This window comes from Drosophila pseudoobscura, chromosome 2 (assembly GCF_009870125.1).
Source record: "Drosophila pseudoobscura strain MV-25-SWS-2005 chromosome 2, UCI_Dpse_MV25, whole genome shotgun sequence".
NCBI lineage: Eukaryota > Metazoa > Arthropoda > Insecta > Diptera > Drosophilidae > Drosophila > Drosophila pseudoobscura.
In genome coordinates, this window is record NC_046679.1 from 2,548,613 (window position 1) to 2,575,847 (window position 27,235).

Genomic DNA, 27,235 nt, shown 5'->3' on the forward strand with positions numbered 1-27,235 from the left:
TGAAAAACGGAACCTGCCTGACTAAAAATATTGCATAAGTGTGTGTGTGTGTGTGTGGTGTGTGTGCTATTATTATTGGTATTTGTTATAATAATTATTAAATCTATTTATCAATGTTACAGTATGTGTCGTTTGTGTCTGTTGATGTAGTTCTTCTGTTTTTTGTTTTGTTTTTCTTTTCATTATGAAAACATTTGTATAAACTATGCACTCAAATTTTATAACAATTCTCAGTTGTTCCATCTTGATGCTGTTTCTCTCGGATCCGATCAGAGATCCGTTCCATACTATATTCCTCTGGCTGCTTGCCGCTTGCTGCGTGTTCCTATGCGTTTAACAACTATTCAACACTTCGTATATATATGCATGCGGATCCGTGAACATATACATATATCCACTTAAATATATATGTATGTATATGCATATGTGTAGCTCATTGTTTACAATAAACCGTTCCATTTACTAGATGTATTCTTGATGCTGTAATTATTACAGATTGATTTGCTGCCTGCCTGTCGGCTGCCTGCTTTGTTCTATGAGAATATCGGAGATTATTCCATATTACATACATATACATATATTATTATTATCATTATTATTATTATTATTACAACATTCGCTTTTAAAGACGCTATTGAATCAAAGGTTTCGTTTTTTATTATTATGTGTATTATTACTTTTGGGATTTAATTTATGCACGAGTATATCGAAAATGTTGTGTTGCGTGTTGCACGTTGCATGTTGCGTGTTGCGTGTTGCTTCAGTTACATTCAGTGGGGAAGCAAAACAATTCTAGACCACGTCCGTCCTCGGCGTTTAAATTCGTGTTCCGTTTACGCAGCATTTTGTTTTGAACATTTAAATAACACATCGATTGAATGCCAAATGAAATGCAAATGTTATGGCAAACAGAACGAAGAACTGATAACCGATAGCCCCACACTCTGTGGAAATGGAACGTATAACCCATTCCGATCCAGTCGAGAGTGAAGTGTGGAAACAGATTACTTTTACAGGGCATGCAAATAGGGGCGTGGAGGAGGCATCAGTCAAACCGCTGGTTAGTTATGTTAATGATAGTTATGCATGTAGATAAACGATAGATCTTAGTACGATTATATTGTTTAACAAACAGACTTCTTCTTCTTATTATATTACTCTAGAGACATCCACATCCACATCCGATCCAATCCTATCAGTATGCAATACATATGTATGCTTGTATATTAATGCTGCTGCTTCCAGGGCTTTCCCGAATACCCTCAAATCTTATGCGACCCTACACCGCTGCCGGACAGAGCCTCATTCGACCAGGAGCTTTGCGATGACGCAGATGGCGGTGGCGGCGTTGAGGAGGATGCTGTGCCCGAGGGCTTCGACGGCGGCTGCAGATCGAATCGTGCATAGAACAGCAAGTATGGTGTTATGGTTATCTTCCGTGATGGGGACAACAGCTCCTCGAACTCCCGCTGTGTCATCGCCTTGATTTTGTCGTCATCGCACATGTACCAAATCGGATCCGTGCCGCCGTGGGCATAGTTCGCCTTGACACCGCCACGTCCCGTACTGCCGTAGCCCGTGGGATAGTTTGGCACCACACTGCTGCTGTTGATGCCGCCGCTGCCTGCCGCCCCACTGCCACTTCCATGGCTGAGATTGCTATTGCTGCCGTTCTGCAGGGACTCCTCGCTGAAGTCACTACAGCTGGCCGAGTTGCTGTTGCCGGCGGTGGCGGCACTAGGTTGCTGGCTGCAGCACAGGCGCATGGCACAGCAGCTCACGCCGTGGCAGGTGGTGTTCATGCTGAGCTTGCCAATGCCATTGGTGATGTTCTTGCTGCTGATTCCATTCAGTTGCTTTACATTTTTGCTCATGTCCCCGCTGCTCGAGGCCTTGCTGCGTCCGAATTTCATTTTCTTCATCAGACTAGTGCCAGAGGAGGCCAGGACCAAGGCAGCCGCCGCCACGGGCGTGCTGGCCACGTGGCTGCTGCCATTGTTTGGCGCCGCACTCTCACTGGAAGCCGCCGCCTGCTGCGTCTGCGATCCCGACACTGTGTTCCGACGATCCTTCGGGCAGTTTATATAGTCACTGGGCAGATCCAGGAAGCACGTGTACGCAATGTAATGGCCCACTGTAAGGGTGGCGCCGACATGGGTTATCACACTGTACAGCTTGTACACGTGCAGCTTGTTGCCGTCGCTCAGCTCGCAGCACTTGGCGCAGAAGCACGGGAGTGTAAAGGCCGTGGGCACATACGTGCTCACCTTCTCCATGCCGCCCGAGAAACGATTCAGCTGAATGACCAGCAATCGAGGCAGCACTTCGTACGAGATGGACCGTATGGCCTCGGTGTAGCCGGTGCACTGATTGCAGCTGTATTTGTTCTCACCCCGAAAGTACTCCTTTGTGATGCAAGAATTCTGAAAGAAGAACTTTGAAAATGAAGCCGATTCAATGGATTCTTTTGCTCGACTCTCTCACCTGAATGTAGGTGCTGGGCTTGTCCTGGAGGTCGGCATTGTCGTAGCCTGATATCGGCACAGGCACGGAGATGTCGAGCATGCCCTGCTTTTGCTTCGTGACCGTCTCACAGCTGAGACACTTGGTGGTCAGCACCACAGTGCCCTCAAAGTCGGCACTGAAGAAGTTCAGATGCAGATCCCGTATGCGGTCCTCCAATCGCATGTTGTTCTTCAGCGCACTGGCCGGGTTCATTTCATCGTCGCTCGAGTATTTTCCGGTCGACGCCGGCTGCGAAACGGTCGGTGTTGCTGCCGGGGCCGCAACGCTGCTGGCGCCGCTGAGATCAACTGTATTCAAATAGAAGAGACTGTTTGCAGTGGAATGCGCCGGTGCCGCGGTGAGACCACCCGCCGTCGGACTGTTGTCCTTCAGCGGTGACTGTATACGCGACGATTTCGATGACTTGACCTCATCTTTTCTCTTTGATTTGCGTGAGAAGAAAGATGTTTTTGTCGTGGTTATTTGACTAGTGTTGCCATTGCCAGAGCTTGCCAGAGGCCCCGCGGTATCCGTACGCTCCTGGGCAGCCTCCGCAGAGTCCACCTCATCGGGATTGGCTATATAACTGAAGGGATAATGCATTTTATAACTAAAAAACTAAAACTAAAACTGAAAAATGAAGAGTGAAACACTTACCCGTTTGCAATGACCTCGGGGCATTCGTCCACGGCCTTGATCAGAGCTTGGTTCGTTTCGCGTATACAGTTGAGAACGCACATGAGAAACTCGTGGGCGTCCTGCTGCTGGTTGCCCTCAAATGTGGAATTCACAACCTGTATGGCATGCAGCAGTGTGTCCGCATGGTAGGGCTCCGTCGAGTCGGCCATTTCGTTGCCATGCAGGCTGTTGTACAGCTCGTGCAGCTTCTCCGTGACCGACTGATAGGATTCCTTGATCGAGCTGGTGCTGGTGCTGCTGCCACTGACCCCGCCGCTGCTGCTGCCATTGGTGCTGCTGTTGTACTGCTCTGAGGTGGCCAGATCCTTGCTGCTCCAACTGCGTGCATGCTCCAGCTGCGTGGCACTCACGTTCCGCCCCAGCGAGGCCGACTTGGCGGTCTTCTGGCGCACTATAATCTGCTGCACCACGTTCAAGTCGTGGATCAGATGGTGCAGGTTGTGCAGAAAGAGTGGAGCAAAGCGCAGCGTGTACACTACCGAGTTCAAGTAGCATGTGTTGCCAATGTTGCAGAGGGTGCCCATTGAAGGAGCATGGTTGAGAGCGGCTCCACTGCCATTTAGGCCCGCCCCGGCGCCCGTTGGATTGCTGCCCCCCGAAGATCCATAATACGGATGGACCTGCAACTCCTGCGGCTCAATGTCACTCGAAGTGGCCGCACTGCCTGTCCGTAATCCGTTGCCGCCATACCCGTTCGGCACGCGCCGCTCATCGGCGGTGCTCTGGAATCGACGGTCGTACAACGACATGGTGGCGATCCTCTTACGTTTGGCACGTGGTGATGGCTTCCCTGACGAATCGAGCTCAAGTTGTGCCGCCGCGATAGCGGCCGCTGTTTCCGGGGCGTAGTTTTCACCGAGCTCGTTCAGTAGCCTGCCGCGTCGCGTGCGATTCCGTCCACCGGCAACGCGTCGCTTCTTGCCGACGAATTTAAATTCCTCTTCTTCAATCAAGTTCCAGAACGCCGGATTAAATTGCTCTGAAATGGTAGATCTCCCTTCAGATCGAGAACCGATTGAGGACTGAGGAAGTGTGAAACCCACCTGGTTTGATGTACTCTGTGGATTCTGTGGGCGTCGGTGAGGCGACCTGTGTTGGCGGTGGCGTTGGTGTTGTCGGCACCTGCTTCGACCCCGCCTCGGTTGTGTCTTTCGACTCTTGTCTCGATCGCAGGCAGCGGGATGTGTCCGCGATATAAACACGACGCTGACGCTTTCGTTTGGGAGTTAGCGGCAATAGCTCGTCCCTATCTGGACCCACTACAGACGACGGCTCATCTACCGCTTGATCGACGACTTTATCGGCAACTTCGAATATAGCAGGATATAGGGCTACGAGCGGTAATGTGGGGGAAAGCCTTTCCGGCCTGGTTGTATCACCTGTGTCTGGATTAGCTGTCGTGGAAGAATCAACCTGCTCGGCTATTTGCGGTTCCTCGATAGCCACCTGTGGTTGCTGCTGATCCGTGACCGTGACCGACTCACTGGGAATTTGGAGTTCGCTGCTGTCGTTGCAGCTTGTGTTTTTGTTGTTTGTGTCGTTGCTTGTAGGTGGAAGACTGGCTGGTTCCTCTTGACGCTCGTTTAAGTCATTTTCTTGCATTTTTTCATCCTACTGCAAGGACCAATAAATGGCATTAGTAACACACATCTCAAGGCCGCAAACAAGAGGTGAAAGTGAAGGTAAGGGTAATGTGAACCATGCGGTATGAGCAATGCTACGCGAATGCGAATGCGAATGCCACAGGTTCAAACGTTTTTCAAGTGTTTGTCATCGACAGTTACCACACACTTTGTTGTTGCCTGATAAGTCCTTCTCTACCACACACGATAAGAATCTGTTTGATAATTAATCATTGTTCTACGCCTACTGACGCGATGCGACGAGCAGTGAGTCATAGCCCCTGTAGTTCGACAGGAGAGAAGGAGTATATTTGCTGGTCAGGAAAACCTGACTCCATCGTACAATTGGATCTCTCAGAGATATGGATAGATTAGAAAGCTCAATCAGAAGCTTTTTTGGCTACAGGGCCTTGAGCTTCGGTCAGCTGCTGCTGGTACGCCTCATCTGATCACATGCGTTATCAATTAATGTCATAATCCCCCGCCGCCCACTCATTATGGCAGTAACTCTATTGATTGCCCACAAGTGAATATATAAATATATATGCTACCATGAACTTGACAAAAAGTATAATGTAGAAACCAAAAATTCAGGGGGTGGAAATTCAGGCCCGTTTCACCGGCGCGATGGGGTGGGCGGGCGTGCGGTCGGTTGCTTTATGCTTTGGTGGGGCAGGCTCTCCGGCTCTGGTCTCGGTCTCGGTCTCGGTCTCTGTCTCTGGCTCAGGGTCTAGTGAATGCAACGTGAACGTAAACGATATTACTATTGATTTTGTAGCTGCTGGAATGAAGGTCACACGTCCCACAAAAAAAAAGAGAACACGGCAAACTAAAATCTGTATGCGCCCACATCGGACCCACGAAAAGCTCTGCTCCCCCACACACATGCATAAAAAACGAAAGCCCACAAATCGAGAGCAACAACAACAGTTGGGAAGGTAAACAGTTAAAATTATGTAGATAATTTATGCACGGCATGCTTCAAGGACTTGATAAATTATTCTGTTTTTCTGTGTTTTTCTTCTTGTCCTTCTCGTGAAACTCACATAATTGGAAGAGCAACATTTGAAGGCAATTGGCGATAAACAGTGCTGCTGCGGCTCAGGGTAAAGTAATTAAAACGCCGCCGAGCAAATGCGAAATTTAAAGAAATTTTGTGTTTGCAACGTAAGACACGCACACACACACACACACACACACACACACACACTTACACACACGCGTCAACACGGGCTCTTGTACTCGCTGAGAAGTCTGATTTTGCTCCACTCTTCTTCTTCTGCTCAACACCACTTTTCACTTTTTTCCACTGCAGCGGCCCCGTACGCCTCGCCGCTCTTGTGCTATCACCACGCCACTCGTATAAGTATATCAGTTGCGGTCGAAATTTGCATCGCCGCAAGAAGCTGTTTTTTAAATTTAATTGTGTGCTGAATGAAATTGTTTTTTATGTTCGTGTAAAATTATGCGCCGTAGTGGACGACTAGGGATGTGAAGTGACATCGATGAGCATACAGCTATCGATTGCCCGCCGCTAACTTGCCTAAAAAGCCGCTACAAAACTAAATTAAAACCCAAACCTGCTTGCCACACAGTGTAAATGACTGTAGAATATCACGGCTAGGTCGAATAAAAGTTGCAAAACGGCGAATCTCCGGCAGAAATTGCAGTTATTTATTAATCGATAGCATAATGGAAAACCGATGGCCCACCAACCAGTGGGTATTTAAAAATACGCACGAATATTATGAAACTGGTGATGAGAGGATGGATCTACAAGAGGAATTGCAAACAATATTATTTTCCGCAGCTGAACTCAAGTTGTTAACCAGAAGGTGAAGAGGAAGGCGAAGTGGGCTAGGTTCGGTTTTTCATCATACGAGACGCTATATTGGTGTTGCGGAGCAAAAACAGCAATCGCCGTAGCAAGAAACCAAGTCAAATATTCAAAACGAACCAGCCAAGTAGAAAATCGATTCATTAATCGGATAAAATTATGTCGGCAGGGCTGAGAGATCTAGATAGCTAGTAATATTCGACGGAATATCAAAAACAAGGAATATAAAACTTCAATTCGTCAGTATATTTCCGGTATACTTTCAAAGTGAGACGGTATATTTTGGTATATTTCTGAGGCTCATACGATATATTTGGTCGACTAATGGGTCGCACTGGGCACACTTCTCTCCGGCAGAAATCACGATGTCGACTGGTGTAAGTAAAAAAAACGCCGCAAAAATTTGCAAAATACAAAGCAATCATGCGGCTAAAATTGCAAATTGAATGCTGAACGCGTGCCCAATGGGTCGAAGCACTGGTTACTAATGTTATTTCGTTTTGGATTTGGCTAATTGCAGACACTTTACACTTACCCCGAGAACTTCCGCGCGTACAAGGCGCTGATTGCCGCCCAGTACTCTGGCGCAAAGGTGAAAGTGGCCGATAACTTCAAGTTTGGTGAAACCAACAAATCGGCAGAATTTCTGAAGAAATTCCCCAGCGGCAAGGTAATTGCACATATATGATTTGCATAAGAAAACATGGACAAATCCCTTATCGCTTTTGGGTGTGTTCGCTTGTGGGTGGTCCGTCGAGCCGGCATGCTACGTCATCAACATTTTTGCTGCTATACTAATTTGTGCCGCGTGTCTTTTTGCAGGTGCCAGCATTTGAGACCGCTGATGGCAAATACCTGAGCGAATCGAATGCCATTGCTTACTTCTTGGCCAGCGAGCAACTGCGAGGTGGCAAGTGCCCCTTCGTCCAGGCCCAAGTTCAGCAATGGATCTCGTTTGCTGACAACGAAATCGTGCCTGCCTCCTGCGCACTGGTGTTCCCCCTGCTAGGAATCTTGCCACAGCAGAGGAACTCCACTGCCAAGCAGGACGTGGAAGGTGTCCTGGCACAGCTCAACCAGAAACTGCTCAATGTCACCTACCTCGCCGGCGAGCGCATCACCCTTGCCGACATCATTGTTTTCAGCAGCCTGTTGCATCTGTACGAGTACGTCCTGGAGCCGACTGCACGCGCCGAGTTCGGTAATGTGAACCGTTGGTTCCTCACCATCCTGAACCAGCCACAGGTCCAGGCTGTGGTCAAGGACTACAAGCTGTGCGAGAAGGCCTTGGTCTTCGACCCCAAGAAGTACGCCGAATTCCAGGCCAAGCAAGGCGGTGGCAAGCCCCAGCAGCAGCAGAAGCCAAAGGAAGAGAAGAAGCCCAAGGAGAAGAAGGAGGCTGCGCCCAAGAAGGCCGCCGAACCCGAGGAGTTGGATGCCGCCGATGAGGCCTTGGCTCTGGAGCCAAAATCCAAGGATCCCTTCGATGCCTTGCCCAAGGGCACCTTCAACTTTGACGACTTCAAGCGCGTCTACTCCAACGAGGAGGAGGCCAAGTCCATCCCGTACTTCTTCGAGAAGTTCGACCCCGAGAACTACTCGATCTGGTTCGGAGAATACAAGTACAGCGAGGAGCTGTCCAAGGTGTTCATGTCGTGCAATCTCATCACTGGCATGTTCCAGCGCCTCGACAAGATGCGCAAGCAGGCCTTCGCCTCCGTGTGCCTCTTCGGTGACGACAACAACAGCACCATCTCCGGTGTGTGGGTCTGGCGCGGACAGGAACTGGCCTTCCCCCTGTCGCCCGACTGGCAGATAGACTACGAGGTCTACGACTGGAAGAAATTGGATGCCAAGAGCGAGGAAACCAAGAAGCTCGTCACCCAGTACTTCTCCTGGTCCGGCACCGACAAGGGTGGCCGCAAATTCAACCAGGGCAAGATTTTCAAATAAGCATAAACACCCCAACACCAACAGCCACACAGCAGCAACAATAAAATTTGAGATTCAAAATGCAGCAAAAGCACGATGCCTATTCCTTAAGTTCCAACTGATAGTATCATAATGAGACGGTCGTCTATGGTCGTGCTGTGTCCTGGTCTGGTATTTAGTTGTTTCGCCTTCTGAAGAAGAATCGTTTTTGTATCGCCCATACTTTATATATATCATGATATTGTCCACAAAACCAGCCTGCAGCCAGAAATATAATTTATATAAAGAATAAAGTTTTCTATAAACAACACATCCCTTCACACTTCATTTAATATCTGATTAGGCAACTTTTATTGGCTTCTGATTAGATTTGATCCAATACCAAGGTTTGCTTACGATTAAAAAAGGCTCGACAGGGGGCTTGAAATATTTAAGCAAAAGACTCGCCCCCTTGAAGGGCGAAAATTTCAACAAGGAAATGCTAAACGTGAACGTAACGTAACGTATCAATGCACCGCTGGAATTACTTCTTCTTCACCACAACCGGTCCCACGTTGTCGCCCGTCTGCTTGTTGTGCTCGCCATGGCTGCCATCGCAGTAGGGCCACTGCGGGAGAAAGGATCACATCACCGATCATGTTTTGAGACAGACAGACAAAGAGAAGAGCTTACGTTCTTGGTTTTCCAGCACCGGCAGAAAGCGGCCTGGCCTGCAATGTCCTCCACATCAACCATGGTAACCACTTTGGCTTCATTTTTGCGAATCGAGCTGTTGCAGCGTCCCGAATCCTTGCCAGCGCATCGCGCGGCCGGGCAGAAGGCAAGATAAGTGGTGTATCCGAGGCCGGCCACCACAACTGTGGGTGGAATGAGGGCGAGCCAATCCTTGACTGAAAATGGCAGAATTTAGGAGCATTAAGCAGGTTTATTTTAAGAAACAGATCTGATCTAGACGTTAGACCGTCGCCCATCCCCCCGCCAGCATCGGTGAGCTGTAGCCTTGGCATGAAAGAGATACCCTCCACACATAACTGTAAGTGTGTGTTTGATGGAGCGGCACAGCCCACAGGTGCCGTATATTTTCTTTTATCTAAATTCACTTCCCCCTATCGTTCAGCAGATAAACCGAAGCCAATTAAAAATTGCGTGTTTCCAACACACAACCACAGCGGCAGAATGGCGAGGAGCTCAACAAACGTTGCATAATAGGTGCAGTCGGGGGTGGTCTACTGTAAATACTGTCACTGGAAGAAGTGCATTCGCTGCAATCTTATTAATCTGCACATCTCACGTTGAACACCACGCGTTCTGCTGACAATCTTTAACTCAACAATATCATAGCCCTTGATGCTGTGTCATCGTTGGTGGTTAATGTAGGTCGCCCTTGCAGGCAAATTCCAATTGAATCGAACGTTCACTTTTCTGGTAACTTACAAGATAGCTTGAACCAGCCCCCAAAGCTATCGGGAATTGGCAAACTGGACAGGTAGTTGGGCAATGAACTTTTAACTACGTGTGATATAGGCTCCATAATCGAGAGTTTCTTCTATATTTTCTTTTCTAGACTGCTTGTCTGAAGACCTGTTTTTGTTGTTGTTCTTGTTGTTTCAAATGGCGCCTGCGATACAGTAAAGTGCGATGATTTTAAACTCAATCGATAGTTGCGCAATGTTCTTTTGCTGTGTACTAGCACTAACCATACAGTACATACATCTATATACTGTATGGTTAGTGGTACTAGAGCTGTCAAACCATCGATAGTAGCAACTGGCACAAAACATCGATAGTGCCATCTCCACCTCCAGTGTAAATTGAATACAAAAAACAAATATCTTTAATTTTTTAAATGTCGGCCGGGGTACAAGAACGTTTGCAAATGAGCCGAACGCCTCTGGATACGTGGACCAAGCGAGAGCATCTGTGCCTGGCGTCGTCGGTTTCCTGCAGCGGCGATCAGAACTGGATAACAGTCAGCCGCACGCTGAAAACAGTCTGCGGCAATGGCAACAGCAACAACAACAGACCGGCAGATTGGTACTCACAGAAGAATTGTGCCCTGCAGTACGGAAACCTGCTGGAGAGCGTGGAGGCCACCAAACGCAAGAAGCGCAGCAGCGAGAGCAGCGCCGGGGTCTCCTCCCCGGCCTCGGTGGAGACGCCAACAGAGCTGCTGCTCCGCCGGCTCACGGAGGAGCGGATGCTGGAGATAAAGGCGCAGATGCGCTCCGACCAGGAAATGTACCTCAAGATACAGCGCGAGATCGATTCGTTGCAGTCGGACGAGGTGAGCGAGCAGGAGATGCAGGACATGTGGCTGGAAATCGAGAAGGAGCAGGACACGAAGCGCATTGAGGAGATGAAATTGGAGAACCAAATGCGCGAGCGGGAGCAGCGCAAAAAGGAGATGACGGCAAGCTGGCGCAACAGCAGTCCTGCCGCCCGACGATCCATTCAGACAACAGACACAACCTCCGTCGACATGGACGTGGAGGATATCAGCAGCGGTGGCAACAAGCAGCAGTCCGGCCCGTCTCCACTGCTCACATCCCTACTGAAGTCGCCCACAAGCAGCAGTCCAGCTCCTCCTTCGACCCCCGTGGCTCCTGGCAGTAGTGTGGCCAGAGCCACGGCTCCCACAATAACTTCGCTGCTGACCAGCGGGGCCAGCACCGTGTCCAGCCAGCCAGCCATCACCATGAAGAGCCCCACCGACGCGGCATTCATGTCACGCCCCATGACCGGGCCACCAGCGAGTGAGGCCCTCACACCCACCACTCCCACCCTGGAGCGCAGTCCCTCGCAGGCGGCTCCCACGCTCTCAATGCTGCTGGAAAAGAACAAGGCGGCTGTAAAGGCTGGTGAGGCTGGCGGCAGCTCGGAGAAATCTGAGAGCACAGCGAGCCAGGAACAGCCGTTGCTGGATGACGCAGAGTCCGCCTTGGTCGATCCCGATGAAGCCGACCAGCTGCTAGAAGGGATCTCAAACATCGACGAAATAATCGACGACATTGACATTGACATGGCCAGCGTCATCGATGATGAGATTTTAAAGGAGGTAGATGAGGCGATTGCCTCTCCCGTTGCCGATAAATCGGATGGAATTGACTTCGAGGACAAGCTGGACGCGCTAAAGCGGGAACAGACCGGGACCACGCCCACCGAGGAAGCTGCCAAGCCTGTAGAAGTGGTGATTGGCTCTAGTGATGACTCCAACGATAACATACCACTGGCGGCAGTTGCATCGCAGGACAACAGCAAGGACCGCACTCTAACGGCCTCCGAAGGCAATGCAACCCCGGAGGATGCGAACCGTTTGGCCAGCGAGGTGGCTGTAGAAGAGATCGGTGAGACAATAACACTTATCAGCACTTCCAGCGAGGATACGGCAGGCTCTCCGCCAACTATGGCTAAGCCTGAGGAGGACTTGGTCGCCGAATCGGTCCCAAAGGACGAGGAAGAGAAAGCCACAGAAGATGCGACCATTGAAGCTGTTGGCGAAGCCGTGGACACAGTAAAAGCAACAGATGAGCCGGAAATTAGTCCTGAACCAGCAGCGACAGCAGAAGAAGCCACAGCAAACAAGGAAGATGCCGACAAGCAGCAGACGCTGGAGGAAAAGACTGCCACCCCCAATGCAACCGTGGCTGTCTCCCTGCACGACACAGACGAGGAGACATCTTCGTTGACGGACAGCAGCAAGCAGGATGACCCGCCACGCAGTGTCAGATCGAAGCAGCAGTCCGTCAAGCAACCGGCCACTGAAGAGTCGAAAGCCGACCAGGAACAAGCTGGAACTCCCCAGCCCCCGTCGGCACCGGCTCGAGCACCGCTTCTGCGCAAGCTGCCCCATCGAGATCGCTCCGAGAGTCCCATGGTTGACGACGATACCACAACAGCCAGCGACCATTCGACGGCTAGATCGAGCACGCGGCGCCGATGTTCATCGACGCCAGTCATCGACAGTATACCCAATTCGCCGGCCTCCAGCGAGCACACCGACGAGAAGCGCGAGACCAGAGCCGCCACCAAGAAGCTATTTCTCTCCATCTACGCGACGCTGCAGGAGAGTAAGCACGCAGCTCCCTTCCGGCGGCCCTTCCACGACGAGCACGCCCAGCGACATGCGGAGATCTGTCTGCGTCACATGGACCTGCCCACCATCAAGCGGAACATCGACTCTGGCCTGATACGTAGCCTGAACGAACTGCATCGCGACGTGCTGCTCATGGCCCACAACGTCCTGCTGGCCTACAAGCCCCACACCACGCAGCACAAGACGGCGCGTCTGTTTTTGGAGGATGTCCAGGCGCTGAAGGAGTTCTCGGTGGGGCACGAGACTGCATCGAACAGCACTGGTAGCACCTCCACTCCGGCTGCCAACGCCAGCGGGACCAGCGGCAGCAGCAGCAGCAGCACCACCAGAGCCGAGAGGCCGCACGGCAGCAAGGCACGGAGCGGCTTCAGGAAGAGCCAAAGGCATCATTAGGCGTAGCACAAAAGATTCCTCATCAGATAGTATTCCATATCGAGTGCATAACTACACATTTTGGTAACATTTTTATATATTCACTGTTCGTTCCATCAACAATAAAGCCTAACATTTAACTAATCGAAGAATATTAAATTTTGCAAGCGTCGCGATCGGGATGAGTGGCAAATGGACCTTCGCTTGGGACAGTAGTACTTCTTGAGGCATCGCGAGAGCCGCAGATCGCACTGGCAGAGACGGGCCGCACAGGAGTCGGGACCCCCCCACTCGCCGTGATCGACGGCACACAGGGGCTTGCCCCGATAGCACTTCCACACGTACGGGACAAAGTACTCCAAGTAGGAGATGCAGTTGCTCTGGCCGTAGCACTTGTCGTGGAGGCGACAGCATCGATCGATGCCATCGGCGGGCACCCCATGGCCACCGAAGCCACAGTAGCAGCCGTATCCCTTGTATATCAGCGGATCGCAGCCCGTCGAGCACTTGATCATGGAGTACAGCTTGGCCACATCCCGTTTGCCGCGATCCGCGGCCATTTTTTGCTCTTCCAAAGGCTCTGGGTCTGGACCCGGCTTCTGGCTGCTGGCATTGTTGAACGTCCACTTCATGGAGTAGCCAAAGGGATCGTTCACCCGCGCAATATACACGTTCTGTCCGTTCATCAGATCCTCCATCTCTGCGGGCCTGCCACTTGTGGCAGCTATGACCCGTATGTCGGTCACGCGGCCATCGAAGTGCTTGTTCTTCAGATCCAGGAGTATCTCATCGCGCGGATATGTATTCTGCCAGCTAATCGCTGGATGAGTGTCCCTGGAGAGAGTTATTAAAAGGATTGCAGATGCAGATACATATGTATATTACAGATTCTTCTAGCAGCGTCTAAGGAAATGTGTACTCACTTGTGGCTCTGCTCCAGCCAGGGAAGCGGAGGCTTCAGTTCGCCCGACCATCCTTCCAGGCCCATTTGCTGCCATTCGGCGTGGGGCGAGGTCACCAGGCTGGTCTTCACATTCGTTTCCGGCGGCTCAGCGGTCAAGGGAGTCGTGCTGGTCGTGGCTGATACTTCGGTGATATTGGGAAAGATTGGCTCCGCGAAATCCGAACGCTGCATGGTGAGCAGTTCGTAGCCATCACCGCTGCCACGAGTGGGCATTCTGAAGACAAAGGTGGGATTCGCGCTGCGCATACTTGAACCGTACATTTCCGGTATAATGTGGTTCAGCAGCTCGGTGTCGTTGGTGACGCCCCTGAAGGCGTTCCTAATGTCATCCATTACCGTGACATTTGCCACAACTCCGCGATAATTGAGCAGCATGGGCAGCAGCGACAGCGCCGCCGGCGATACCAATAATATCCACAACATGTTGTCCAGGAACTGGAGTCGAATTCGCGTTACGAACAAAGTGATTTTTTTTGCGCATGCGCCACCGACCGCGAACCGCACGAGTCGAGCTCCAATCAAAAATTGAAGCTGCCTGCCCCGGTCGGCGAAATGCGGTAGTCGGACAATTCAACTGTCCGCGGCTAAGTACTCCACCCAGCCGGACAGACAGACGAGCAGACGAGCAGACGGGCAGACGGACAACAACAATACGAGTCGAGTACATAGAAAAACTCAAATACAGACTGTTCAAAATCGTGTTAATGGCAAAAAGAAGCTGAAAACAAATACTTCGGCGGCGCTTTGCCGAGCGACGGATTTGGTGCACATTGGCTATAAATACGAATCGATGTGGAGGAAAGCACAACCACAATTCGGTGGCACAAATTCGAACACCAACCCCATTTTGGGTGGTCAAGTTACCCACATTCACAGTACGATCTTAACGGGCCGAGAAACAGGCCAGACCGAGCCAGAGCCAGAGCCGACCTCCCCCAAGTTAAGGCGAAGGTTGGGCCCGCACTTCGATGCAGTCGTCTAAGCAGTTCATGGTCAACTTTTAGGGGGGCCTTAATTGTTACAGTTTCTGTGAGTGGGGCACGGGACAGTGGGGCAGGAAGGGGAGGGTGGCTGCTGCGTGACTTGCTGCTTTCCCAGCTCTGCTGCGAAATTGTGTGCAAAACAAAAACCGACAAGTGCTCGGCTCGTAAAGATTATATGGTCAACTCTGCTGGTGGTTGTGTCTGTCCATTGCACACATGTAATTTATTGTGGCCGAGTGCGTCTGTGGCTGCCTCCGCTGCGCTCCGCCTCAGTGTTACGTTAGTCGGCTTGTTGCGCGCAAAAGGAAAAGCTCTCCACCCAAAATGAACAAGCCTATTGCACTTGTAATCTCCGAGCCTCTATTTAAGGCAAGTGGGAGTACAAGCTCGTATTAAGCATTTAATTTATGATCCAGTTGCGATTAAGTATCTTGTTGATCAAATGGTTCGCAACTACTGTAATCAAGTAGTAGCCCAGGCAATTGCTCATCTCATTTATATTTATGAGTGCTCATTACTAATTAAACTATCACGTTCGGAGCTCTTTAAAGGAGATCTTCATGTTCAAAACGTGGTTATTCACCTTTAACCTAAATTCAAATTCAAATTGTGGCTATTCAACATAGTTTACGCGCCGTGTGAATGGCAAGATCTGATCGAGGTGAAAATGAAGTTATCGAAACGATCGCTGGTTATCGACAGTGTTGTAAAACAACAGCTTCGCGTTTAACAGCTCATTTTGTGTTTTCGCGTAACATCTACTTTTGTGCATATTTGCTGCTGACGCGCGCATAATTTAAAATCTTGTCTAGCAACCGCCAAACTTTTCGTATTTTGTTGATTGCCGTTTAGATTTTCAGAATCAGCAGCAGTGTAATATTTAGTCATTGACATGTCGTCCGAGCTTCAGAGCTATTTCTGAGGACAATTGCAGCTGCAATATTGAATAATCTTTGCCCAAAGCATGGGGCGCCTTGTTTACATAGGTATCCCTAAATCCCTGCCCATGCCAACCAATTGTTTCCTTTCAAAAAGTATAAATCAAAGACAAAGCGCTTTTAGGAAGTGCATACAAACATCTTGTATTTTGATTTAATAAATGTGATTATCTTTTCTTTCCCGTCCGTCCGGGCCGTTGGTCAGAACAGTGGAGTGCCGATTGCAAAGTGCATCAGCGTCGGCAGCCCAGCCGCATCCTCCGCTGGTAAACGGAAATGCCGCGCATTGGGATTGGGGCAAACATTTTTCCAGCTGCTTCTGCTGTTGCTGTTGCTCTCGGCATCGACATCGACATCGACTAGAGTTCAAGTTGTTCGCGCATCTCTTCTCCGTTCTGCATTGCTTTAATCGCTGCATTGTCATCTTTGCTGACTACGGGTATGTATCCCCCCGTCCCCCCTGCTGCTGGGGCTCCTTCCTTTTCCCAATCATCGTTTGCTGGTGGTTCTGCTACTCCAGCTCCACCGATTGCTGGTGCTTCTACTTTTCCCGATCCGATCCACCGCTTGCCGCTACTCCTTCTTCTTCTCCGTCCCCGTCTGCTTCTTGTAGTTGTTCTCCTCCTCTGCCCCAATGGCGTCGTTGTAAAGTGCAGGCATTGTTGCTGTGCTTGTTCTGACTGCTGCTGCTGCTGCTGCCGCTGCCGCTGTTGTTGGTATTTCTGTTTGTGGGAACGAGCACACATAGCAGGAAAACTATTTTCAAATTGGAAAGGTTTTGCACTTCACCAACGCCGCCGCACTGTAGTCGCGGTGCAACCTCTTTCGCCTCTTCTCCCGCCACCACGTCTTCTTGTTAGTTTGTTATTTTAACTATTATATCAATTAGTTTCAGCGTTTGACGAGGCTGCCAGTGTCATGGCGACTTCTTGTCGTTCCTGATTGCCGACCGGCTGCCTGGCTGGCTGGCTGGGAGGGAGGAAGTGGAAATTCAGTGCAGTACAGGGAAAGCCAGGCCAGGCCAGGCCAGGCCAGGCCACGCCATCAGCCTCCCCTGCCACAGCCGTTGCAATTCAATGCTCTTCTTAGCTGGGGTTGCAACTCGATGGATATGTCTGTACCTACAAATAACAATACAGGAAAAAACAAAACAAACGGCATTCATTTAGAAAATATGTAAAGTAGACTCGACTCTCTTCGCCCTCTCCGGTGCGTTGGCATTTAAATGAGCGTGAAGCAGCAGAAATAACAATGAAACAGGGTTAAAAAGGTGTTCCGGCTCCATTCGCTCGTTCCTTCAGCTGAAAATTGGAGACAGGGAGAGAGAGCAGAGAAATGTTAATTTACAGAAGCACCAGCAGGTGCTGCAGTTGGACGCCCACGCAACAGTCGAGTTGAGTCGAGTGGAGTAGTCGTGTCGTCGTTGGTTGATTACTGCCTGGTGTGGCTGGTCACAAAACAACAAGCACCGTTACTCTCCATGCATGGAAACACTTACCCGCAGGCGCCAAAGCCTTGGCAAACACAGCCAGCCCTGTTGGATTTTCACACGCTGGGCTAGCTTAGCTGCAGCGAGCAACTCCTCGACAGGCAATCCATTGCATTGCAGTTTCCATTTGTTTTTGTCAACCCAGGCCCAGGCCGTGCGCATTCGATTTTTAATCGCGTGCGACTAGCCCATAAATTGGTGGCCCGCTGACGCTGGCGGTGCTGCTGCTGGCTGTCACTAGCTGCAGCCTGACACTCCACTCTGCTCTGTTACAGTCCCGTCCCGATAAAAAGGCACTCAACACACACAAATCACCGATCCGATCCCAGCGTCAAGCTACTGTCCGCAAGACACGAGATGCGGGCTGCTGGGCGCTCGAGGGGCGTGTGAGCCGAGCCGCCGAGCCAGCGAGTTACAACAGTCATCGGTTAAAGGCCATTGACTCTTTTTATTTCTTCTTTGGTTTTGTCCAACTTACTACACGCCCTCATTGAAAGCTGCATGCTACCGCTACCGCTGCTGCTGCTGCTGCTGCTGCTGCGGGGCGTGTGCCATTATGTGGGTCACGGGTCAATCATGCAATACGGAATCCAATCCCGTCATATATGAGAATACGTTTCCCATAATTAATGCGTCTGCTAATTGCCCAAGACCCAACCCAGCGTTTCTCCTGGGGGGAGCGATTGGGAGTGGGAGTGAGAGTGCTGGCTGCACTGCTGGCTGGAGTGCAATTTTCGACAACTGCGTTGCTCTGCTCTTTCGGTTCGTTGTGTTGACCCAACTTAATAGACGAGCATGAAATCTAGTCACGAACTTAATCATGAACAACCGTGCACTAGATCCATGTTCGCCGACAAAATAGAGTCAGAGAAGAGCAAACGCTGCCGGATCAGACCCAGGCTCTGGCACTGTTACGGGGTCCATCCTTTCTTCCTCCTCCAAATGATGATTATTGCCAGTGCACGACTTTCTGTGGCATTTTTCGCCACTCTTCGAGAGACGCGCGATTGGTGGTGATTGGGTTTAGTTTTGGTTTTCAGATCGGGTTCTTTTTTGTTGTTTTTGGTATGGCATGGCATGGCATGTCATTGCTCTCGTGCCCGGCAACAATTTTCGATTGTGGGCCCGACGACGTTTGATCGGTTTTCATAGCTCAATTGGGTCCGAGACTGCGACTGCGACTACGCCCGTCCACTTCTACCCTCTCCACCCCCCCTGGCCAGTGGGGAATGGGTGGGGTGGGGTGTAATATGAATGAATCAAGCTCCAAGCTTCGAATTAAGGTTTATTATTTTTTGTGCCCGTTCACTCTTGTTATTGTTGGGTTTTCTGCTGATTTATACAATACTATATCCCGCCTCAACCGCCAGCCGCCAGCCGCCGCCTTCCCTTCGTCTTTCAAAAGCCGACAACGTCGTATTCGTCGACGTCGTGGCCGTCGTTCTCGCCCCGTCCGTCTTTCGATTGTTTAAGAATTGCGGCGTTGTTGCAGTTTGAATTTCTGCTGATCTGGGCAAAAGTTCTTGAAAATAAAATAAGAGTAGGGCAAAATCCGATATGGCAACCGAATGATTCAACGGAAATTATTTGTTTGTCCCCATGGCAAGACGTAGCACCACCACCTATTAATCTGAACTATGGCAAGTCTTCCCAGAATTTCCAGCAATTTGTTCCGGCAGAAACCCAACCGAGAGAGGGGCGGAGCAGGAACGAAGAGGAGGAAACATCACCCAGCAGTAATGGAGGCGGAACTACAAACATGAATACACACACACACACACACACATGTACGGGCGGCGGACTGAGTGGTTGAACTCTTAACCTTTTCGTTATAGTTATAGTTACAGAAACTACAGACGGAACAATCACTCGAACAACATTTTCCACATTTTCTCAAGCGATTCCACAATTAATTTGTGAGTTAATTTCGGGCCTGCTATGTTATTCTTTCTCCATTTTTTGTGATCTTCGTTCACTCCATTCCATTCTTCTCATTTCGCCCCCCACTCTAATTTCGTACTATACGATCTTTTAATTTCATTCTTTCTGCTTTTCTAATTTTGTTGCTTCTGTTCCTGGCTCTATTCAAAAAAAAAAGTGATCCACATTAGCATTAATGGTAATTTAGTGCTGAGTAATAAAGATAGATATCCAAATAGCCCACAAATGCGAGTGTCTGTGTGAGTGTGTGTGTGTGTGGGGGGGATCTGTTCTGTTTCTCCCTTTCTCTTGTGTTCATTCGGACAGGTGGTTTCGTTCTGTCTGGCTGGCATTGCGTGCGTGTAAGAGAGGGCAGTTGACTAATTACCTTTTTCCCAAAGAGGCCCAAACAGGTGGTGGCTCTTTGGAAATATACATGGGAGGAACGGGACGGGATTTGCAGGACGGAAATGTGAATGAAACACTTCCACGAATCGATACGTATCGATGGGGGCCAACACGTGCATTCTGTTGATTGAACTACCGTTATTAATGAGTGTGGATCTAGTCACAAATACTAAGAAAATCAATGTGAAACACTGGACCCTCACTCACTAAAAACAGTAGTATGATCGCGAACTTAAAACCACTTCAAATGGGACTGAATGATTTTTTTCTTTTAGTTTCGTTTCGTTTCGTTTTTTTTTTTTTCTTTCTTTTCTTTAATTTCAATTATTAAGCGATAGTGCAAACACAACAAAACACAATACACAATGTGCTTGCTCGGTCGTCGTCGCTCGACCCATTTTGCTACACAGTTTTTTCCTCTTTTCGTTGATAAGCCGGGAGTCTCTGGAGCAGGCGGCGGTTCTGCGTGTCTTATCAGTGGAATACAGAACCTACATACACTCGTTTTATGTACATACATACATACATGGTTTAACTATTTCAACGAAATGTCCGTGCGCTTGATCGTTTCCAATTTAAAATTCGACGAATTTCGAGGCTGTGTGGCAACTCCGACAAAGAACCGCTTATTGGCAGGCGCAAAAATATAGGGAAAATTGAACGTAGTATATATGTTTTTTTTTTCGCCTGCTTATATACATACCAACACAGACATGGCAGGCAAGCTTACACACACGCGCGCGATCACAGCTATGGAGCGAGCAAAGCGATGGAGCAAGAGAGAGAGGCAGAGACTACTGGAGTGAGTGAGCGCCGCTGTGTGAGTGAGTAACGATCGGGGCAGCGCTGCTTTTATTTTTCAAGTATGTCTTGCTGCTTTTTTGCGGCTGTTGTTCTCGTTGTTTTAGTGATCTTCTTCTGTCTGTTCTTTGAATTGAGGAAGAAGTATGGCGAATTACACACAAACACACCAATACATGCATACACACGCACGAGGAGCCTGGTCCGGTCCGATGTGATCTTTCACGTTATTCGTCTCGTCAATTTCGTTTCGCGAATTCATTTTTATTAAATCGTTATTGAAATTAAATCATTTCGAATTAGGCGCTGCATTCGAGGGAAAAGAGCAGAGCGTCGACCAACTACAAATGCCGTCTGCATCCGTCCCGTCCCCACTCATTCGGTATTTCGGTAAAGTCTGTGCTTGCGAGTGTGTGTGCGTGTATCTGTTCATGATCGTACTGTATACTGTACACTCGCCTCGGCTTGTAATTTGAAAAAAACGGCACAGCCACATCATACAACGCATACAGGCACAGAAACACACTCACACAAGCGTAGATTCGCGGCAAAGCGACTGACGCGGGCCAGCGGATGAGAACGAACACGCGTTTAATATTATTTAGTTTAGGGCTTGGATTTTTATATACGATTTGTTTATAACATATTTTTCGCCGGAACTACACTTGGGATTAAACATTTCTTCTCGAAAGCAAAGGCGGCGGCGGCGGCGCAGAAGCAACAAAACCTCTATTCTGTTAAGCGCCTGGTATTTATACGGGGACCATGATGAAATTTGACAAGGTGGTGTATTCCCGCAACGCGCTCTCTTCTCGGGGCTTCTCTCGTATCACGCGTGACGTCAGAGCGATCTCAGCGGGGCTGATGGTACAAGAATCGAAAGAGAGACTCGCGTTAGGTTGGCAGCCCCGAGAGTGGTGGCATGATGAAAGTGTGCAAGGTAGTTCGATCCCGCAACGCGCTCTCTTTTCGTGACTTCTCTCTCGCATCACACGTGACGTCAGAGCGATCTCAGCGGGGCTGATGGTAATACACTCGAAAGAGAGAATCTCGTTAGGTTGGCAGCCCCGAGAGTGGTAGCATGATGAAAGTGTGCAAGGTGGTTCGATCCCGCCACGCGCTCTCGTTTCGGAGCTGCTGAGTACAACAGAAAATACAACAACAGCTTCGTTGCGATTGGACTTGTGTGAGTGATGAATTGAGCGGAGAGCGAATACAATACACCACCTTGTATAATTGAACTCTAGTCACATACACACAGTTATTGCTGAGCGTGAATTTCTCTCCCTAGTGTGCGAGTGTGTGTGTGTGTGTGTGTGCAATCGTGTGCAAATGATACACAGAAGAATTATATCAAAGGCAGAGAAAAATAATGATGACGCAGTGAAAAAATTATATTAAAATAATTACAACGGCGCGTTCGTCGACTTCGACAAGAGATCGGAGCGTCGTGGCCATTGAGAGGGTTGTTTCTTGAGGAATTGTAGTGGAAAGGTTTTCCAGACGTTGTATGGGCATGCATATGTACATATGTGTACGTACGTATGTACATACGATTTAATGTACAGCACACACATACTATGCGGCGTTCCTGTTGCTTTTTTGTTGTTGCCAAAAACTAAGGGCGATATCTTTGCAGGAAGGAAGGGAGGGGAAGGGAAGGGTTGTGCCCTGCAAGTTGCGGCGTTGTCTGTCTTAGCTTTCCCGCCCTCCTGCGCCGGCGCAGCTGTTGCCGCGTCTGTCTCGGAATGAATCCCATTATCCGAACTGCCCAGCGGGAAGAATATTTTCGTTGTCTTTCCGTTTCTGTTCGGTTTTTGTCTTTTTTCCGTCCAAGGTGACACAGTTTTGCGTATCGGCTGCGTCTTCTCTTCAATGAAATTGTGCCGAGTTGGACAAATTTGTTGTATTTAAATACGATGCAGTATTTTCATTCATTTTCCGCTTCCTGCACTTAAGATTCAGTGACGTGTGCAGGGTAGTAGTCCCGGCTTCCTGCGACTGAAAGGTCTTCTCCGAATTCACATTTATCGAAGAAAGTACTAATTGGTTAGCCCTGTTGGGGGCAGATCGGGTCATGTACTACCGTTTGATTGTCAGGGTTCTTCCCCCTAAACATAACCCTATCTCGAAGCCATCTGACAAGCCGCGAACATCTTTATAGCCGCTGCTTTCATATCACTCCAGTTACTCCCTCTCTCTTTCTCTGGGGCTGCCTGCCCCAATTAAACGCTAAATTCTTCCCACAGTACCGGGCCTGGGCCCCATCACATAACCCAATTCAAAGCCGAGCCCCAGTCTCAGTTCCAGCACCAGCTCTCCAGCTCTCCGGAGCAGATTAAAGAGCAGGTAAAAACGTCAAAGTCGATTTTCCGACTAGGAAATACCCGCTACTTGGATCCATTGTGTGTGCACTAACTAGAAAATGATCTAATTGGGGCCCTAATATATGGTATATGTACATATGTTTCATCACCTTTGCTTCAATAATTATCCGAATTGACCATGTAAATAATCTGACCACATACAAGCCTGAAACAAATATCTTTATTCCCTCTACCCGTTCCATAGATATGCACGAGCACAACATACCCATAGAGTCCACGGGTACCTCGGGTACTACAAAAAAATCACACACGCCGGGCTACTTGTCATTGCGAAAACTTTGAGGTGTGTGCAGAGGAGAGGTGTTGGTGTCGGTGTTGGAGAGGTGGAGGTAGGGGTAGAGGGTGTGTGACCCAACCAATCTCTAGCTCCAGCTCCAACTCGGACTCGTATCTTTTATTGTAAATGTCAGTTGTGTTTTTGCCGTTGCCCAACTGCCAGGCCACGTCCATGTGCCCCATCTAAGACCCCCAGCCCCATTTCGATCTCCATCCACATCCCCAATCCCCATCCCCATCCTCAGCCATGTCCGTGTCCGACGTCCACTCACATTAAATTACATACACTCCTTTTGTTTGCAATATATTTAAATTGCTTGGCCGGCCTGTCTAAACAGTCCAAAAGCAGAAAAGAAAGAAAGATCGGCCCATCCAAATCCAATGGCTCAAACAAATGGCAAAGTTCAAACGAGGTTAACAGCATTTCATGCCACTTCCACTTCCATTGAAGTTGAGGCTGTAGCTGTGCTGTGCTGTGGCTGTGCTGTAGCTGCAGCTAGATGGACGATTCAGCAGGATGGGACACAGGCCACGGCCACCAAAATGGATAAAAAACAACAAAAAAACACTGTGCAGGCCAACAAACCAAACGAAACCAAACCAAACAAACAAAACCCAGCAACGAACGCAGCCAAAAGCCATCTTAAACGACAGGCTGCGGTAACATGACCATAGAAACGATAGCTCCAGCTCCAGCAACAGCTCCAGGTCCAGGTCCAGGTCCACGTCCAACGTCTAGCACCGGCAACGGCCACGGCAAGTCCAATAAATAGACATGAGCGCAAATCTGAAGCCACGGCTTCATATAAAACCTTTCTAACGATCGTTTACCTCTCTCGCGAAATGTAACAAAGGAGTTGGACGTTAAAAAAGTTGCCATTGCAGCGCGGGAGGGGAACGGGAACAAGTGATAGGAGGTGGTGGCATGGTGGCATGGATGCTGGCTAGAAGGAAGACCGACCAGTCCGGGCCAAGCCTGTGCCAATGCGCGCCCACTTCCTACTTGTTGCACGCTGCCGCTGCCTCAGCTGCTGCCGCTGCCGCTGCTGCCCACAAAACGTTGCCTAGAAGCTGAGATTTGGTTTTTATGCCTCCTCTCGGTCGTGGCTCGGATCGAAAATGGTAGCTGCTGGGAAGCTGCGTAGCCGTAGCTGTAGCTGTAGCTGTAGAGTTCAGGCCAGCGACGTAGATGGCGGGTAAGCTCTGGGCCAACGTAGTCATTTGGCCCCTTTGCATACGCCACTGTGCCCGAAAAGAGTCAACGGCGCGACCAGACCAGAAGACCAAGAGACCACCGCTCTAACCGAAAAAGCCAGAGCCAGAGCCAAAGCCAAAGCCAAAAACAAAATTAAAGGAGAAGAAAAGAGTAATAACCAGTTTTTTGTCTCCCGAAAAAGCCAAACAAATGAAGTCAAGCCTCAAGTCGAGGCAGGGAAGCAGAAGAAAAGAAGAGAAGAGAACAAGAAGAGGAAAGAACGTACCTCATGTTTACGAGTGGGGAAGCAGAACCAGGCAACACAAAACTTCTGGCCAAAACGAACGAGCGAGCAGCAAGCAGCAAGCAGCCAGCAGACGATCGAGCAATCGAGCGGAGAACCAAGATCAGGGGGCAGGGCGGTGCGAGGGGCAGGGTAGGGTAGGGCAGCGCAGGTCGGGTCGGGCGCTCTTCAGCCTTAACTTGAACGTTAACGGCCATCATCAGATAGAGCAGAGCCCCAGCCACAGCCACAGCCGAAGCCGCAGCCACAGCCGCTGCTGTGCCGCTGCCAGAGACACGGCCAAGAGTCCCCAGCCCAGCGAAAGAGCCAGTACAGTTGAATTGAAGTAAAGTTGCGGCAAACGGGTATTGAGGGAGTTTTAGAGCTGGTACTCATAGTAGGTCTCTGCCACAGCTCCAGCTCCAGCCACAGCTCCAGCTTCGTACCGTACCTTCTACTCCCCATCTCTTCTGGCCTCTGGGGCTGCTCCAACTGGGGTTTCGGTGTGGTGTCTGTCTCTTTTTGTTTTTGTGTCTCTGTTGTAGGAGTTTTGGCTGCACAGAAGTTTAGTTACATGCTCATTACATAGATACAGATACACACACATAGACACCACCACCAAGAAGATACATTGTAGAATGTATGTGGCAGTGGTGGCAGGCCATAGATACATACAATTTATGTATTGCAGATACATAGATACCCGTAGAAGCTGGCTCTGGCATTGGCTCTGACTCTGCCTCTGACTCTGCCTCTGCCTCTGCCTGTTGCTTGTTGCTAGCCTGGACCTGGCTTGGATGCTGCTCTGCTGCTGCTGCTGTTGCCTTTCTAAACTTCGGGCTTTTCCGATCTTTATCGCAGAAGAGTAAAGAAAATAAAAATAAATAAATGCAGAACTCCCACCAAAAAAAGCGGACCATTTCTTTGGCCTAGCTACCCTGCTGTTGGGGATCCTCTTCCTGCCAAAGCGATCTTTCTTCTCATGCATAAATTTCGAACGAAAGCAGCTTCATTTCATCCCATGGCCATAGTCATAGTCATAGTCATAGTCATAGCCATAGACATGGCCGGGCATCGGATCGGTCTCCGCCTCCTGCCTCTTCCTCTTTTCGGCGTCCTCCCGTCTTCAGCATCATTAGTTTTGAGATTTTTATGTATTGTATGCTCTGTGCTCTGTGTGCTCTGTGCTCTGGTCGGGTCGGGTCTCCTATTGCATGCTGTTAGAGCCGCGATTGTTCAGGATGGGATTTGATTGTGACCATGGCAGTGCCACAATAAAAACTGAAACTCTTCTTCGTCTCCCAAGTCTCCCCCCTCTCTCTCTCTCGATCTATCTATCTGCTGTGTCTCAGGTTTTTTCCGTGGGTCCGTGTGTGGGTAATTGTAAAAACAATTTAGACGAATTTTCCAGTTCAATTGCGCTTTTAATTTAAATTGCAGGCTAACTTGCCTTTGCTGGCTGGCACAAATCAATTGTCAGTCCATTTTGGAGTTGAAAGTTCCATGCGCGAAAATTGCCCAAGATGATCATGAGATGCCATGCCATGCCATGCCATGATCATGGACTGGACTGGTCTAGAGTGGAGTGGAGTTGAGAGGAGCTCCCCTTTTCTGCAATGGACAAATGTTGAGATGTCAGTGGAAATGTAAATGGAAATGGAGCTTAGAGCCGCCTCTGAGAATGTCAATTTGGCGGAATTTCGATGGGAGTTAATTAACGATCGAGTGATCGAATTGCTTGTTTGGACTGATCGGCAGATCCTCAGTTACAATACTCCTGAATACACAATATACTTGATCCGAGAATGATATCAGAGATACGAGGGGAAATAGATCAAGCTGTGAGTTGATGAATAGTTGGATAGAAAGATACAAGAGACAATACGTCTCCTGTGCCGTGCAAACAATAAATTTGATCTAGGATGGATGTAAGGGATGAAGAGGTGGATTCTTCGAGCTCCTATTGAACAGCAGATTCTCAATTGATTGATGTGCGACAGATCCCAGCGATGCGATAAGTACAGATAGATTCGTCAAGCTCTTACAGATCAGCAGCTCAACATTGAATGGCGCAACACACACGCAAGTACATACATACATACATATGTATATCTCTGACTCAATGGAAGAACCTCTTCCAGCTCTTCAAACATTCTCCTCGTCTCTTTTATAATCCCAGCTCTTCCAATTTCTATTTGTAGAATGTAACAATCATTGATGACTGTTTAATAGGCAAACATTTTGGAGTACTTCAGATTGTGTGGCCGCCTGGAGACTGTCAAGCTCCCTGGTACTTATTGACCACTTGAAGCCTTTCACCATTGCTTCTGGGCCGAAACCGAATCTGAAGCTGAAGCCGGGGAGCAGTAAGCGCCGACTGGCGACTGGGGACTGGGGACTGCACTCGAAGCTGGGTTTCGTTCGGTTCGGGCTCCTCAAGTGAGGAACATTAAAGCCTAAGAACAACAAATCGCCTGCTGCTAAATTTCACTGTTTATTTCTTGTGCTTGAGCTGAAATTAAAAGACTATA

General features: G+C 49.3%; 5 protein-coding genes and 1 long non-coding RNA gene across 10 annotated transcripts; 2 read left to right on the forward strand and 4 right to left on the reverse strand.

The window, feature by feature from the left end:
• Positions 1–639: 639 nt before the first annotated feature.
• Positions 640–6,365, reverse strand: Usp1 (ubiquitin specific protease 1). Of its 4 annotated transcripts, XM_015183074.2 has the most exons (6): positions 6,041–6,365; positions 4,584–4,818; positions 4,248–4,511; positions 3,163–4,183; positions 2,485–3,091; positions 640–2,423 (listed from the first exon to the last, which is right to left on the reverse strand). In XM_015183074.2, the coding sequence occupies exons 2-6, from the start codon at positions 4,804–4,806 to the stop codon at positions 1,263–1,265; spliced, it is 3,276 nt and encodes a 1,091-aa protein (XP_015038560.2). In that variant the 5' UTR covers positions 4,807–4,818; positions 6,041–6,365; the 3' UTR covers positions 640–1,262. The 4 variants fall into 4 exon arrangements, with proteins under 4 accessions (XP_015038560.2, XP_015038559.2, XP_003736245.3 ...); XM_015183073.2 differs by having other exon boundaries at positions 4,248–4,818; XM_003736197.3 differs by lacking the exon at positions 6,041–6,365 and adding an exon at positions 5,873–6,023 and having other exon boundaries at positions 4,248–4,818.
• Positions 6,366–6,883: 518 nt separating this feature from the next.
• On the forward strand, positions 6,884–8,907 carry eEF1gamma (elongation factor 1-gamma). The gene is made up of 3 exons (XM_001357698.4): positions 6,884–7,040; positions 7,184–7,333; positions 7,486–8,907. Exons 1-3 carry the CDS (start codon positions 7,029–7,031, stop codon positions 8,614–8,616), a joined length of 1,293 nt encoding a protein of 430 aa, XP_001357735.1. The 5' UTR covers positions 6,884–7,028; the 3' UTR covers positions 8,617–8,907.
• Positions 8,908–8,911: 4 nt separating this feature from the next.
• Cisd2 (CDGSH iron sulfur domain 2) lies at positions 8,912–10,217 on the reverse strand. The gene is made up of 3 exons (XM_001357697.4): positions 10,030–10,217; positions 9,268–9,485; positions 8,912–9,202 (listed from the first exon to the last, which is right to left on the reverse strand). The coding sequence occupies exons 1-3, from the start codon at positions 10,124–10,126 to the stop codon at positions 9,119–9,121; spliced, it is 399 nt and encodes a 132-aa protein (XP_001357734.2). The 5' UTR covers positions 10,127–10,217; the 3' UTR covers positions 8,912–9,118.
• Positions 10,218–10,358: 141 nt separating this feature from the next.
• On the forward strand, positions 10,359–13,209 carry Brd8 (Bromodomain containing 8). The gene has a single exon (XM_001357696.5). It carries the CDS (start codon positions 10,442–10,444, stop codon positions 13,079–13,081), a length of 2,640 nt encoding a protein of 879 aa, XP_001357733.3. The 5' UTR covers positions 10,359–10,441; the 3' UTR covers positions 13,082–13,209.
• On the reverse strand, positions 13,148–14,973 carry LOC6896762 (uncharacterized). Its single transcript, XM_002136932.3, has 2 exons — positions 13,984–14,973; positions 13,148–13,894 (listed from the first exon to the last, which is right to left on the reverse strand). The coding sequence occupies exons 1-2, from the start codon at positions 14,445–14,447 to the stop codon at positions 13,201–13,203; spliced, it is 1,158 nt and encodes a 385-aa protein (XP_002136968.3). The 5' UTR covers positions 14,448–14,973; the 3' UTR covers positions 13,148–13,200.
• A 1,089-nt stretch (positions 14,974–16,062) lies between these two features.
• Positions 16,063–21,472, reverse strand: LOC26532476 (uncharacterized). 2 transcript variants are annotated; one of them, XR_001451525.2, is made up of 2 exons: positions 17,444–21,472; positions 16,063–17,066 (listed from the first exon to the last, which is right to left on the reverse strand). It is a non-coding gene; the product is annotated as an uncharacterized lncRNA (long non-coding RNA). The 2 variants fall into 2 exon arrangements; XR_001451524.2 differs by having other exon boundaries at positions 16,063–17,246.
• Between the last annotated feature and the right edge of the window lie 5,763 nt (positions 21,473–27,235).

Coding starts and splice junctions, on each gene's coding strand:
- Usp1 (XM_015183073.2), bottom strand. CDS start 4,806: ATGCAAGAAAATGACTTAAACGAGCGTCAAGAGGAACCAGCCAGTCTT. Junction 3,092..3,162: donor CCCGAGGTCATTGCAAACGG/GTAAGTGTTTCA, acceptor TTATCCCTTCAG/TTATATAGCCAATCCCGATG. Junction 2,424..2,484: donor AGCCCAGCACCTACATTCAG/GTGAGAGAGTCG, acceptor TTCTTCTTTCAG/AATTCTTGCATCACAAAGGA.
- Brd8 (XM_001357696.5), top strand. CDS start 10,442: ATGTCGGCCGGGGTACAAGAACGTTTGCAAATGAGCCGAACGCCTCTG.
- LOC6896762 (XM_002136932.3), bottom strand. CDS start 14,447: ATGTTGTGGATATTATTGGTATCGCCGGCGGCGCTGTCGCTGCTGCCC. Junction 13,895..13,983: donor TGGCTGGAGCAGAGCCACAA/GTGAGTACACAT, acceptor AACTCTCTCCAG/GGACACTCATCCAGCGATTA.
- eEF1gamma (XM_001357698.4), top strand. Junction 7,334..7,485: donor AGAAATTCCCCAGCGGCAAG/GTAATTGCACAT, acceptor GTCTTTTTGCAG/GTGCCAGCATTTGAGACCGC.
- Cisd2 (XM_001357697.4), bottom strand. CDS start 10,126: ATGGAGCCTATATCACACGTAGTTAAAAGTTCATTGCCCAACTACCTG. Junction 9,486..10,029: donor GGGCTGGTTCAAGCTATCTT/GTAAGTTACCAG, acceptor TGCCATTTTCAG/TCAAGGATTGGCTCGCCCTC. Junction 9,203..9,267: donor GGTGCTGGAAAACCAAGAAC/GTAAGCTCTTCT, acceptor TTTCTCCCGCAG/TGGCCCTACTGCGATGGCAG.